This window comes from Gopherus flavomarginatus, chromosome 7, assembly GCF_025201925.1.
Source record: "Gopherus flavomarginatus isolate rGopFla2 chromosome 7, rGopFla2.mat.asm, whole genome shotgun sequence".
NCBI classification, from domain to species: Eukaryota; Metazoa; Chordata; order Testudines; family Testudinidae; genus Gopherus; species Gopherus flavomarginatus.
Genome location: NC_066623.1, coordinates 107,265,629 through 107,278,300, shown reverse-complemented (window position 1 = coordinate 107,278,300; position 12,672 = coordinate 107,265,629). Strand labels below are relative to the sequence as shown.

At 49.3% G+C, this 12,672-nt stretch overlaps 1 protein-coding gene across 3 annotated transcripts in view; it reads right to left on the bottom strand.

Moving 5' to 3' along the window:
• Nucleotides 1-12,672, bottom strand: part of FAF1 (Fas associated factor 1) — a 318,043-nt gene that overhangs the window by 33,930 nt on the left and 271,441 nt on the right. For all 3 annotated transcript variants that reach the window (XM_050961673.1, XM_050961674.1, XM_050961675.1), the window contains 2 exons: nt 1,650-1,730; nt 272-349 (listed from right to left, as the gene is read on the bottom strand). In XM_050961673.1, the coding sequence (XP_050817630.1) occupies nt 272-349; nt 1,650-1,730 (159 nt within the window). The remainder of the gene's footprint in view (nt 1-271; nt 350-1,649; nt 1,731-12,672) is intronic.

Genomic DNA, 12,672 nt, shown 5'->3' with positions numbered 1-12,672 from the left:
CAAGGAAACTGAGGCAGAGCACGCTTCAGACTTGCCCAAGGGTAGTGGAACAGCAGCAGATAATATGATACAGAATAGTTAGTGGAAAAGCCATAGAACCATGTTGTACTCAATAGAGTAAAACCATCTATAAATGTTATCCATGTTAGATTAAAGTGTGTCATAGGTATTGAATGCCCACACAAAAATCTTAGTCAGCTCTGAATGATGGTTGCCAGGTATCCCACCAACACAAACTCTAGAAATTGCCCCAAAAGGCAAAGTGTCCCACCTCACGTTCTTCCTCCTGTTCTTTTCGAATCTGCTCCAAACGGAACTGCTCTGCTTGTTCTCTCTCTTGTGCTTCCCTCTATTCAAGAGAAAGAAACAATAATCACATTTACATTCAATTGACAGCGAAGTGGAACAGCCCACAGCCCTGTGCAACAAATTGCATTACCCACATGAAGGAAGGGAAACTCCATAAATGTTTCTTTTTCTGCTGGGGTAGGAGTGGCTTGTGCAGACCTGCCAGAACAAGGGGCAGACTTCAGCTGTCACACTGGGTTCCACAAACAGTAGGGGAAACATTGCACGTTAATATAGCCTCAGACTGGGAGGAGCTTCTGAAAGACTGGGGCTGAACGGGGGCATGCCACAAAGGTGGTATCCTTCCCCCCTGCTCTTTGGGGGGGGGTGCATGTTCCCCTCTGAATGCAGATGAGGAGAAGAATACAAGCCCCTTAATTCTGGAGCAAGAATAGGAACATAAAGGAACAATAGAATAACACAAAATTTGCAAATAACTACACAAGTTTTCATTCAAAATCGATATCTTTGTATATAGATCCAGTAGTCAGAGATGGAAAAGGCCTCTTAGATCAAGTCACCTCCTTGCAAGGACAGGACAGAGGCTCCTTGACAGAGAGCATATCACATATTAAATTAATCCCGCAGTGGATCATAGTCATAAGGCCAAAGGGAGTATTGTTACACAGGTCAAGCTTTTTGGCCAGTATGTGCATGTGCCATATTTAAATGATATGATAAAGCCATGGGAACTCCCCCAGTCCTCAATAATGAAAATAGTCATCTGAACATGGTGTACGTCCTCATCAGTGCACTATATAAAACGTGTGCTTAATGAGCAACACATATTCTGAGAATTTCCAAACTTCAGCTACGTAAACTACTGTGCTGAGCAGAAGCAACTACCCATGAAGAATTCCTAGTCACACAAGGTGAAACTCACTCTGAGAGCTCATGCTCCGTGACTGGGGAGTGCAGAACAGATGGCAAGGTGACTCCCCCTCCGGGAACTCAGAGCAGGCCTGCCTCACAGCCCCCATGGCCACTATTTCAGTCTCTTGGTTGGAATTGTTACCACAGACCCTACACGTCAGTTGTGTGGGCTACTGGGGCCACTGGATCTGCGTAAATATAAATCTGTGGCCTCTCTCTTGGCTTGCCCGCAATGTGGCTTTGTATGCTGGCCTGTGGCTGGTAAGGAGTCTTCCTTGGTGTGTAGGGAAGCAGAGCCCTACATTGGGCTGAAGTGATGTGGTTCTCCACAGCTGGATGAACTTCATCTATTGTGAGGACATGTATGTCCTGGTATTCATGAAATTATTTCCCAGCTCAGCAGGGGATATTCTTCACCATGCACGCACCTTTGCTCTATCAGCTTCTAGTGAAATGCGGTAAGCTTCGTCCTGTTCTCTCTTCACATTCTCTCTGGCCTCACGCTCATCCTAAAATAAAATAAAAAAAACAACAAATTATTAATAGACCAATATTATGTTTCTTCTATACTCACTAGCACTCTTTAGACCAAATGTTTTAATAGTAATTTGGTTGCATTACTTCTGCTTCTGCTTGCAATAGAGGCCCATGAAAGTGTTTCAATGTAAACTTTAGGTTTTTATATATACATATGTGTGCGTGCGTGTGTGTTTATATATGAGTGCACATGTGTGAGAGAGAGAGCAAATATGATCTGCCTGATGCAATGTTTAAATTGGTCCATTATAAATGTATAATTATCTATGTTTAGATAAATTGTAGGTTTGGAAAAGATGTCCTCAGGAAATGAATTTTATATTTCAGACGCTGGACTTGTTGTTCACTGTCCAATGAAGTTGGCATCAGGCACTGGCTAGTCCCACCATTTTAACCTACAAGAGAAGAGCCTGTTCCCAACTCTTTCATTAGGTAAAAATCCCTTTGCCTTCAACAGGTTCCACCCCAGGTTCGTTATTATTAAATATTAATGTTATGGTATCGCCAAAGGCCCCAACCCCCGTTGTTCTGTCAAACACAGAAAAGAGCCAATTCCTGCCCTGAAGAGCTTTCAATCTAAAGCCACAAACAGACAGTAGGGTGAAGAACTTTGGAAATGAACCTGCAGAAGAACCAGCCCAGCTTGGTTAGTTACATGGACTGTAATATCTTCAACTGGAAGCAGAGATGTGGAGGAAAGGAGTAGGAAAAGGAGCCCACCCCTCTCCTTCCTTTCTCCATCACTGTGCACACCACCATCATTCTCCCAGAGACTCAGGCCTGCAACCCTGGGTATCATCTTTGATTTGACCCTCTCACTGGACACACATATTCAGGCCACTGCTATATCTTACTGCTTTTTCTTACAAAATATCTTTTAAAATCTGGCCTTGGCTCTTTGTCCACACAGCCAAAACTTTCTTCCACAACCTCATCATTTCAAGTCTTGGCTACTGCAACCTTCATGGTATTTTCTAAGGTGATACAGAAAAGGGAGAGAGAGAGGAGAACTTGGGGGGAAAGGTCAAAGGCACAGTTCTGGTCATGCTGAGCTGAAGGTAATGATTGGACGTTTACAAAGATGTCAGAAAGACAGGCCAACATACTAGACTGGATGAAAGAAAATAGCTCATCAGAGGAGAGGTAGATTGGTGAGGAATCAGCATAAAGATGGTAGTTAAAAACATGCTTGTGGATAAGAGCACCTAGAGAGAGGGTATAAAGAAAGAAGTGGAGAGGGCACAAAGGACAAACTCTGGAGGGCAACCCACAGAAAGGGGAAGAGGATGACCCAACTAATGAGACAGTAAAAGAATGATCAGAGAGATAGAAGAACCATGAGAGAACAGAGTTATAAAAGCCAATTAAGCACAAAATTTCAACAAGTTGGGAGTAGTCAATGGTATCAAAAGTCACCAAGAGGTCAAGTAGGATAAGGATGGAGTCTAGGCCTACAGATGTGACCAGGAACAGATCATTACAGTGATTTCCCAGGTGGATAGATAATGGACACCAGACTGGAAATAGTCAAGAACAGAATTGGAAGAAAATCACCAGAGAGTAGTTGTAGACGTCATGCTCAATGATTCTGGAGGTGAATGGGAGAAGAGAAATTGGGCAATAGTTTGAGGGGCTCAGAACTCTTCCTCTTTCAGTCCATGGCCCACCACCACCATACTCAGGAGCCCCCACATTCCCGTAACCCAGAAATCATCCCTACTTGTTACTGGGACTGGAAAAGCAGAAACTGAAGCAGCAAGAAATCTATCTCTGTGTTCCCTGCATTGTGCCGCCTCTGCTGCCTGGAGCCTAAGCACTACAGGGACTTCAAGAGCTGGAGGCTGCAGGAAGCTTGTTCATATACCTCTCTACTCTGCTTCTTTGAGGCCAGCTCAACCAAAGCCAGCATTTTCTGCTATGTCCTCTTCTCTCTACAGTTTACAGAGGCTGGAGCAGCTCCAGCCCCACCAGAAGCTCCCCACTGGCAGCAGTTAATAGTGCACTCAGCTGCAAAATATGGTTGTACTGCAATGACATTATTGGTGGAGCTTAGCCCTATTAACACCTAATGACCAGTCACCCTAGCTAACAAAACTGACATTTCTGAGCCCTGGTCTACACTACGAGTTTAGGTCAAATTTAGCAGCGTTAGATCGATTTAACCCTGCACACGTCCATACGACGGAGCTGTGTTTGTCGACCTAAAGGACTCTTAAAATCGATTTCTGTACTCTTCCCCGATGAAGGGATCAGTGCTGAAATCGACATTAGCAGGTCAAATTTGGGGTAGTGTGGACGCAATTTGACGGTATTGGCCTCCAGGAGCTCTTAGAGTGCTCCATTGTGACCGCTCTGGACAGCACTCAACTCAGATACACTGGCCAGGTAGACAGGAAAAGCCCCAGGAACTTTTGAATTTCATTTCCTGTTTGACCAGCGTGGCAAGCTGATCAGCACAGGTTACCATGCAGTCTCAGAATCGAAAAAGAGCTCCAGCATGGACCGAATGGGAGGTATTGGATCTGATTGCTGTTTGGGGAGATGAATCCGTGCTATCATTCCAAAAGATGAAATGCCAAAATATTTGAAAAAATCTCCACGGGCATGACGGACAGAGGCTACAATAGGGACTTGCAGCAGTGCCATGTGAAAATTAAGGAGCTCAGGCAAGCCTACCAAAAAACCAAAGAGGCAAACGGTCGCTCCGGTGAGAGCCCCAGACATGCTGCTTCTATGATGAGCTGAATGCAATTCTAGGGTAGGCCCTTACCACTACCCCACCCTGTCCGTGGACACCTGCAAGGGGTAGTCTCATGCAACAAGGATGAGCATTTTGAGGACGAGGAAGATGAGTAAGTGGAGGAGGATGAGGAGAGCACACAGCACGGAAGCGGAGAAACCATTCTCCCCGACAGCCAGGAGAGCCAATACCCTCCTAACCCTTCCAAGGTGGGCTCATGGACCATGAAACCAGAGAAGGCACCTCTGGTGAGTGTACCTTTGTAAATATAATGCACGGTTTAAAAGCAAGCGTGTTTAATGGTTAATTTGCCCTGAAAACTTGGGATGCATTCATGGCCAGTACAACCCCTCCTTTTAAATGGCCAACCCAAAGGGTGCTTAGTATGGGAAAGGAGGGCGCTACTGTTTGAAATCATTCCCACATGTTATGAAGGTTGAAGAAGCCAAAAGACTGTCGCTTACCATGGCTGCCTTCAAGCCGAATTCTGTTGCCCTGCCCTGCGTGTGCGATCTCTCACACCAAACCGGCAGGCCCTCAATATAAGAGGCAAAATGCGACCTTGTACCGAACATTACATGTGCTATGTAATGTTAACAGCTTGGTTCACTGTGGAAGAGTTTATCCATTGTCTCTAAAATGTGTCTTTTTAAAATACTACTCTCCCTTTTTCTTCCTCTCACAGCTGCAAATATTTCAACGCTACCCCTATAATCTCTGTCCCAGATGCTAGCACAGATAAGGCAAAAAAAAAAAAACAACGCACTCACGATGAAATGTTCTCTGAGCTCATGCAGTCCTCCCGCACTGAAAGAGCTCAGCAGAATGCATGGAGGTAAACAATGTCAGAGTCCAGGAAAGCAGAAAATGAACGCAAGGACAGGATGGACGAACGAGATGAGAGGTGGCGGGAGCAAGAAGAGAGATAGCGGCAGCGCGATGAGTGGAGGCAGGATGCAAAGTTGAGGCTACTGGAGGATCAAACTGATATGCTCCGGCGTCTGGTGGAGCTGCAGGAAAGGCAGCAGGAGCACAGACCACCACTGCTGCCCCATGTAACCCCTGCCCTCCTCCCCAAGTTCCATAGCCTCCTCCCCCAGACACCCAAGAACGGAGGGTGGTGGGGACCCTCAGAGCATCCAACCACTCCACCCCAGAGGACTGCCCAAGAAAAAGAAGTGTGGCATTCAATAAGTTTGGAAGTGCAGTGTGGTCTTGTCCTTCCCTCCTCCCCTCATCCACCACCCCACCCGGTGCTTCCCTCCTCCCCTACCCTTTCCGGGCTACCTTGGCAGTTATCCCCCTATTTGTGTGATGACTTAATAAAGAATGCATGATTTTGAAACAATGATGAATTTATTGCCTCTGCAAGCGGTGATCGAAAGGGGGAGGGTGGTTGGCATACAGCGAAGTAGAGTGAAACAAGGGAGTGGGTTTTCATCAAGGAGAAACAAACAGAACTGTCACACCATAGCCTGGCCAGTCATGAAACTGGTTTTTAAAGCTTCTCTGATGCACAGCGTGCCCTGCTGTGCTCTTCTAATCGCCTTGGTGTCTGGCTGCACATAATCAGCGGCCAGACAATTTGTCTCAACCTCCCACCCTGCCATAAACGTCTCCCCCTTACTCTCACAGATATTGTGGAGTGCACAGCAAGCAGCAATAACAATGGGAATATTGGTTTCGCTGAGGTCTAACCTAGTCAGTAAACTGTGCCAGCGAGCTTTTAAATGTCCAAATGCACATTCTGCCACCATTCTGCACTTGCTCAGCCTATAGTTGAACAGCTCCTTACTACTATCCAGGATGCCTGTGTATGGCTTCATAAGCCATGGCATTAAGGGGTAGACTGGGTCCCCAAGGATAACTATGGGCATCTCAATATCCCCAACAGTTATTTTCTGGTCTGGGAAGTAAGTCCCTTCCTGCAGCTGCTCAAACAGACCAGAGTTCCTGAAGATGTGAGCATCATGGACCTTTCCTGGCCATCCTATGTTGATGTTGGTGAAACGTCCCTTGTGATCCACCAGTGCTTGCAGCATCATTGAAAAGTACCCCTTTCGGTTTATGTACTGACTGCCAAGGTGGTCCGGTCCCAAGATAGGGATATGTGTTCCGTCTATTGCCCTACCACAGTTATGGAATCCCATTGCAGCAAAGCCATCCACAATGACCTGCACATTTCCCAGAGTCACTACCCTTGATAGCAGCAGCCCCCACAGTAGATTTATCCACTCCAAATTGATTCCCGACTGACTGGTAGCTGTCTGGCATTGCAAGATTCCAGAGGGCTATTGCCACTCGCTTCTCAACTGTGAGGGCTACTCTCATCTTGGTATTCTTGCGCTTCAGGGCAGGGGAAAGCAAGTCACGAAGTTCCATGGAAGTGCCCTTATGCTTGCGAAAGTTTTGCAGCCACTGGGAATCATCACAGACCTGCAACACTATGTAGTCCCACTGGACTGTGCTTGTTTCCCGGGCCCAGAATCGGCGTTCCATGGCTAGAACCTGCCCCATTAACAGCATGATTTCCAAATTGCCAGGGCCCAGGCTTTGGGAGAAGTCTGTATCTATGTCCTCATCACTATCATGATTGCACTGTCGTCACCTCCTCACCTGCTTTTGCAGGTTCTGGTTCTGCACGTACTGCAGGATAATGTGCGATATGTTTACAATGCTCACAACAGCAGCGGTGAGCTGAGTGGGCTCCATGCTTGCCATGGTATGGTGTCTGCAGAGCAGGTGAGCAGAATTGCAGCGGAAGCAGTGGATGACGACGGATGCCACGAGAATAGATATTTATACCTAACAATGAGAGGACCTGAGGGGTGGATTCATGGCACCAGGAGAGCAGAGTTGCAGTGGAAGTGGTGGATGACTGAGCCCATTTACTCTATTGAGCTCAGTCATCATTTACCCAATTGAGACTGAGCTCATTTACAACAGCAGGAGAGCAGAGTTGCAGCAGAAGCGGTGTATGACGATGACGATGGTTTGCAGACCTACTGCACCATCTGCTGCCAGCAGCACCCAGGACACAACAGCAGCGGTGACGGTGAGCTGAGCTAAGCAGATTCCATACTTGCCGTGGTATGGCGTCTGCACGGAAAAAAGGCATGAAACGATTGTCTGCCGTTGCTTTCACTGAGGGAGGACGACTGACGCCATGTACCTAAAACCACCGGCGACGATGTTTCTGCCTCATCAGACATTAGGAGCTTAACCCAGAATTCCAATGGATGGCGGAGACTGCAAAAACTGTGGGATAGCTATCCACAGTGCACCACTCCTAGCCATGGTACTGAGGACGCACTCCACTGATCTACTGCACTTAATGGGGACATACACGACTGACTGCATAAAATCACTTTCTGAAGATCGACTTCTGTAAATTCGATCTAATTTTCTAGTGTAGACACACCCTGCAAGAGCATTAAGCAGAAATAATTTGTCCCCTGTATTTAATAGAAACGAAAACTCAATGCCTAATAATTTATGTATCATATATTTTAAAAGTATATTCTATTAATGTTCCCATTTATCTACTTGTTTTCCTAAACATAAGGAAACAATTTTGCAAATTGATCATTTTTTCCCTAGGCCTTTCCCTTTCTCAAGAACATTTGGCAACTATTCAGTTTGAAATGTGATTATTGGAGAGGTCTGAATTATAACTGTAATTATTATGTCATGCAAACATGTCAAGAATTACCTCAAACAAAACTCTAATGTATCGGCAGTTAAAAGAACAGTACATTAGCATACACCAGCAAGAAGCAGACACAATCACAAAAAAAAGGTAACCAACTCCCAGCTTGAGTGTAACAATCATTTTACAGTGAACTATTTTTCTTTATAAATATGGGACCAAGGCATTTTCTATAGTCTTCCATTTTTTACATCTGATTAACAAAAGATGCTTGAAACCATCAGTTTGCTGAGAAGGATTGAAAAAACAATTACCCACCTTTTAGTAACTGTTGTTCTTCGAGATGTGTTGTTCATGTCCATTCAAAGTAGGGGTGTGCGCACGCCACGTGCATGCCAGCCGGAAGATTTTCCCCTAGCAGCATCCGTAGGGTTGGTCCTGGCGCCCCCTGGAGTGGCACCACTACGGCGCCCTATAAAGAGGTCTGCCGACCCTCTACCCCCTCAGTTCCTTCTTGCCGGCACTCTGACAGAGAGGCAGGAGGGTGAGTATTGGAATGGACATGAACAACACATCTAGAAGAACAACAGTTACTAAAAGGTGGGTAACCGTTTTTTCTTCTTTGAGTGGTTGTTCATGTCCATTCAAAATAGGTGACTCACAAGCCTAAGCTTAGGTGGCGGGGTTGGAGATCACTGCTGACTGGAGTACTGCACGACCGAAGGCTGCATCATCCCTAGTGTGGTGCGTGATGCCGTAGTGTGACGAGAACGTGTGGATGGAGGACCATGTGGCCACTCTACAAATCTCCCGAGTCGGGATCTGAGCCAGGAACGTCACACAGGAGGCCTGTGCCCTAGTGGAGTGGGCCGTGACCGGAGGGACAGGAGTCTTAGCTACACGGTAGCATTCCCGGATGCAGGTCGCGATCCAAGAAGAGATTCGCTGAGAGGAGACTGGGAGCCCCTTCATCCTATCCGCCACTGCGATGAAGAGCTGAGTCAAGCGTCTAAACGGCTTGGTACGCTCGATGTAAAAAGCCAAGGCCCTGCGGACATCCAGGGAATGTAACCTCCGCTCCTCATTGGAAGAGTGTGGTTTCGGATAAAACATCAGGAGAAAAATATCTTGACCCATGTGGAACTGTGAGACGACCTTGGGTAGGAAAGCTGGGTGAGGTCTAAGTTGGACCTTGTCCTTATAGAAGACAGTGTATGGGGGCTCGGATGTTAACGCCCTGAGCTCCGACACCCTCCTGGCAGAGGCGATTGCCACCAGGAAGGCGGTCTTATACGACAGGTACAGCAGGGAGCACGAAGCCAGAGGCTCAAAGGGAGGTCCTGAGAGGGCGGAGAGGACTAGGTTCAGGTCCCAAGCAGGGGCCGGCTGATGAGCATGCGGAAATAGCCTTTGAGGAAATGCCCGACCAGCGGGTTCGCAAACACCGAGGTACCCCCTTCTCCCAGATGGAAAGCCGAGATGGCTGCCAAGTGAACATGAATCGAGGACAGGGAGAAGCCCAGTTGTCTAAGGTGGAGAAATAATCTAGGACAATGGGGATTGGGACCCCCAGTGGACTGTGACCTCGCTGACTCGACCATATGCAGGTAGGTCATATTCCATTTGGCCAGGTAGGTGGCCCTAGTTGACGGTTTCCTACTACCGAGCAGCACTTGTCTGACCTGCAAGGAGCACTGCATCTCCACCAGGTTCAGCCATGAAGCATCCATGCTGTGAGGTGAAGGGACTCCAGGTTCGGGTGGTGGAGGGAGCCCCGGTCCTGTGTGATCAGGTCCGGGAGCAGGGGCAGCGTCAGGAGCACCTGAACGGACATCTGCAGGAGTGATATGTACCAATGTTGGCACGGCCACGCCGGAGCTATCAGGATCACCCACGCATGGGCCCTGCGAATCTTCAAAATCACCCTGTGTATCAGGGGGATCGGAGGAAAGGCGTAGAGCAGACCAACCCCCCATGACTGTAGGAAGGTGTCCAACAGAGACCCGATTGCGGCCCAGAAGGGAGCAGAACCGTCGACACTTTCTGTTTTCCCTCGAGGTGAACAGGTCTAATCGGGTAAAGCCCCAGAGCTGGAAAATTGACCGTACCATGTCTCATTGGAGGGACCACTCGTGACCCTGGAACAAGCGGCTGAGGGTGTCTGCCAAACCGTTCTGCTCCCCCGGAAGGTAGAACGCCGTCAGGTGGGTAGCATTGTGGACGCAGAAATCCCACAGCGCGAGAGCTTCCCTGCACAGGGGAGAGGAGCGTGCACCCCCGTTTGTTGATATAAAAGACTGTCGACGTGTTGTCCGAGAGGACTGAAACACATCTGCTGGCCAGGTGGGACCAGAAGGTCAAACAAGCCAGGCGAACCGCTCTCAGCTCCCTGACATTGATATGCAACTTGAGGTCCTCTGGCAACCACAAACCCTGCGTCCTGAGGTGTCCCAGGTGTGCTCCCGAACCCCAATTCGAGGCATCCGTTACCAGGAAGAGGGAGAATTGAGGGGCAGCGAAGGGGATACCCATGCACACTTTCTGCGGGTCAAGCCACCACCGCAGCGAGCTTAGCACCAAGTGGGGAATGGACACCACTGAGTCCAAGGGGTCCCTGGCTGGGCGATATACTGTCGCTAACCAGGACTGTAGCAAGTTGGAATCTGGCATGGTCTACCACATAGGTGCACGCTGCCATGTGACCCAACAGCTGGAAGCAAACTCGCGCTGTTGTAATTGGGGCACGGTGCAGTCCGAGAATGAGCTCTGAGATCGCACAGAACCTGGATTCCGGCAGGTACAATCTTGTGTGGGTGGAGTCCAGAACTGCTCCTATGAATTCTATTCATTGCGTCGGAGACAGGGTGGACTTGGCTTTGTTCAAGAGGAGGCCGAGATCGAGAAAGGTCCACCTGATGAACGACACCTGGGTCTCCACCTGCTCCTTGGAGTGGCCCTTTACGAGTCAGACGTCCAGGTAGGGGAATACCTGGATGCCCCGCCTGCGCAGGAAGGCTGCCACGACTGCCATGCACTTTGTGAAGACCTTTGGAACAGCTGACAGGCAGAACGGGAGCACCGTGAACTGCAGATGGGCGTCAGCCACGACAAACTGAGGTACCGACGGTGCCGGGGAATTATGGCAATGTGAAAATAAGCATCCTTTAAGTCGAGGGCGGCATACCAATCTCCTGGATCCAGGGAAGGAATAATGGAGGACAGGAAGACCATGAGGAACTTGAGCTTTCGCACAAACTTGTTCAGCCGCCGCAAGTCTAGGATGGGTCTCAGGCCCCCTTTTGCCTTCAGTATTAGGAAACACCGGGAGTAGAAGCCTTTGCCCCTGAGCTCCCGGGGGACTTCCTCCACCACCCCTGCCTCCGCGAGGGACTTCACTTCTTGAGTTAGAAGTTGCTCATGAGATGGGTCCCTGAAGAGGGACGGGGATGGGGGCTGGTGGTGCGGGAGGGAGGAGAACTGGATAGAATATCCCCTCTCTACTGTGTGAAGCACCCAGCTGTCCGACGTGATTCGGGACCAGGCACAGTAGAAGGGGGACAGACGTGACCCAAAGGTAGGGGTAGATGGATCCAGAGTCTCGATAGGTAGGTCGCCCTTGACCGTACCATCAAATAGTGGGTCTAGGGCCCGATGGTGGTCTCGATTGACCAGATGCCTGGCCGGAGGGGTGGTGTTGGTGACGCCTCCCACCATTTCTGCCCCGCCTGTGCCCCAGCTCCTGGCGAGTCTGAGGCTGGTAGGGGCGTGAGGCCGTTTGCGGCCTAAAGTGCCTGCGCTGGGTCGCCGGGGTATGCAAGCCCAGCAAGCGAAGCGTGGCCTGCGAGTCCTTTAGGCTGTGCAGACGTTTGTCCGTCTTTTCTGAAAATAACGTCTGCCCCTCGAAGGGGAGGCCTTGAATGGTCTGCTGGACCTCATAGGGCAGGCCCGAGACCTGGAGCCAGGCCCCCTGCCACATGACCAGGCCCGTGGCCAGGGTGTGCGAGGCTGAGTCCGCCGCATCTAAGGCGGCCTGGATAGAGGCTCGGGAGATCAGCTTTCCCTCCTCCACTAGGGCCGAAAACTATGACCTCGAGTCCTGGGGAAGGAGCTCCGTAAACTTTGACATGGCTGAACACGTGTTATGACCATATTCGCTTACAATTGCCTGTTGGTTGGCAATGCGGAACTGTACGCCTGCCGTGGAGTACACTTTTCTATCAAAGAGATCGAGTCTTTTAGCATCTCTGCTCTTTGGTATTGACCCCTGACACCCTTGACGCTCCTGTTGGTTGGCCACATTCACCACCAGGGAGTCCGGGGGAGGGGGGGGTTGTACAAGTGTTCGTGCCCTTTAGAGGGGACGAAATAGCGCCGCTCCGTTCTCTTCGCAGTAGGGGCCAGTGAGGCTGGCGTTTGCCATAAGGTGCGGGATGTATCTGCTATAGTCTTTATCAGCGGGAGAGCCAACTTGGATGGCCCTGAGGGAGCCAGGATGTCTACTACAGGGTCCGCGTCCACCTCGATT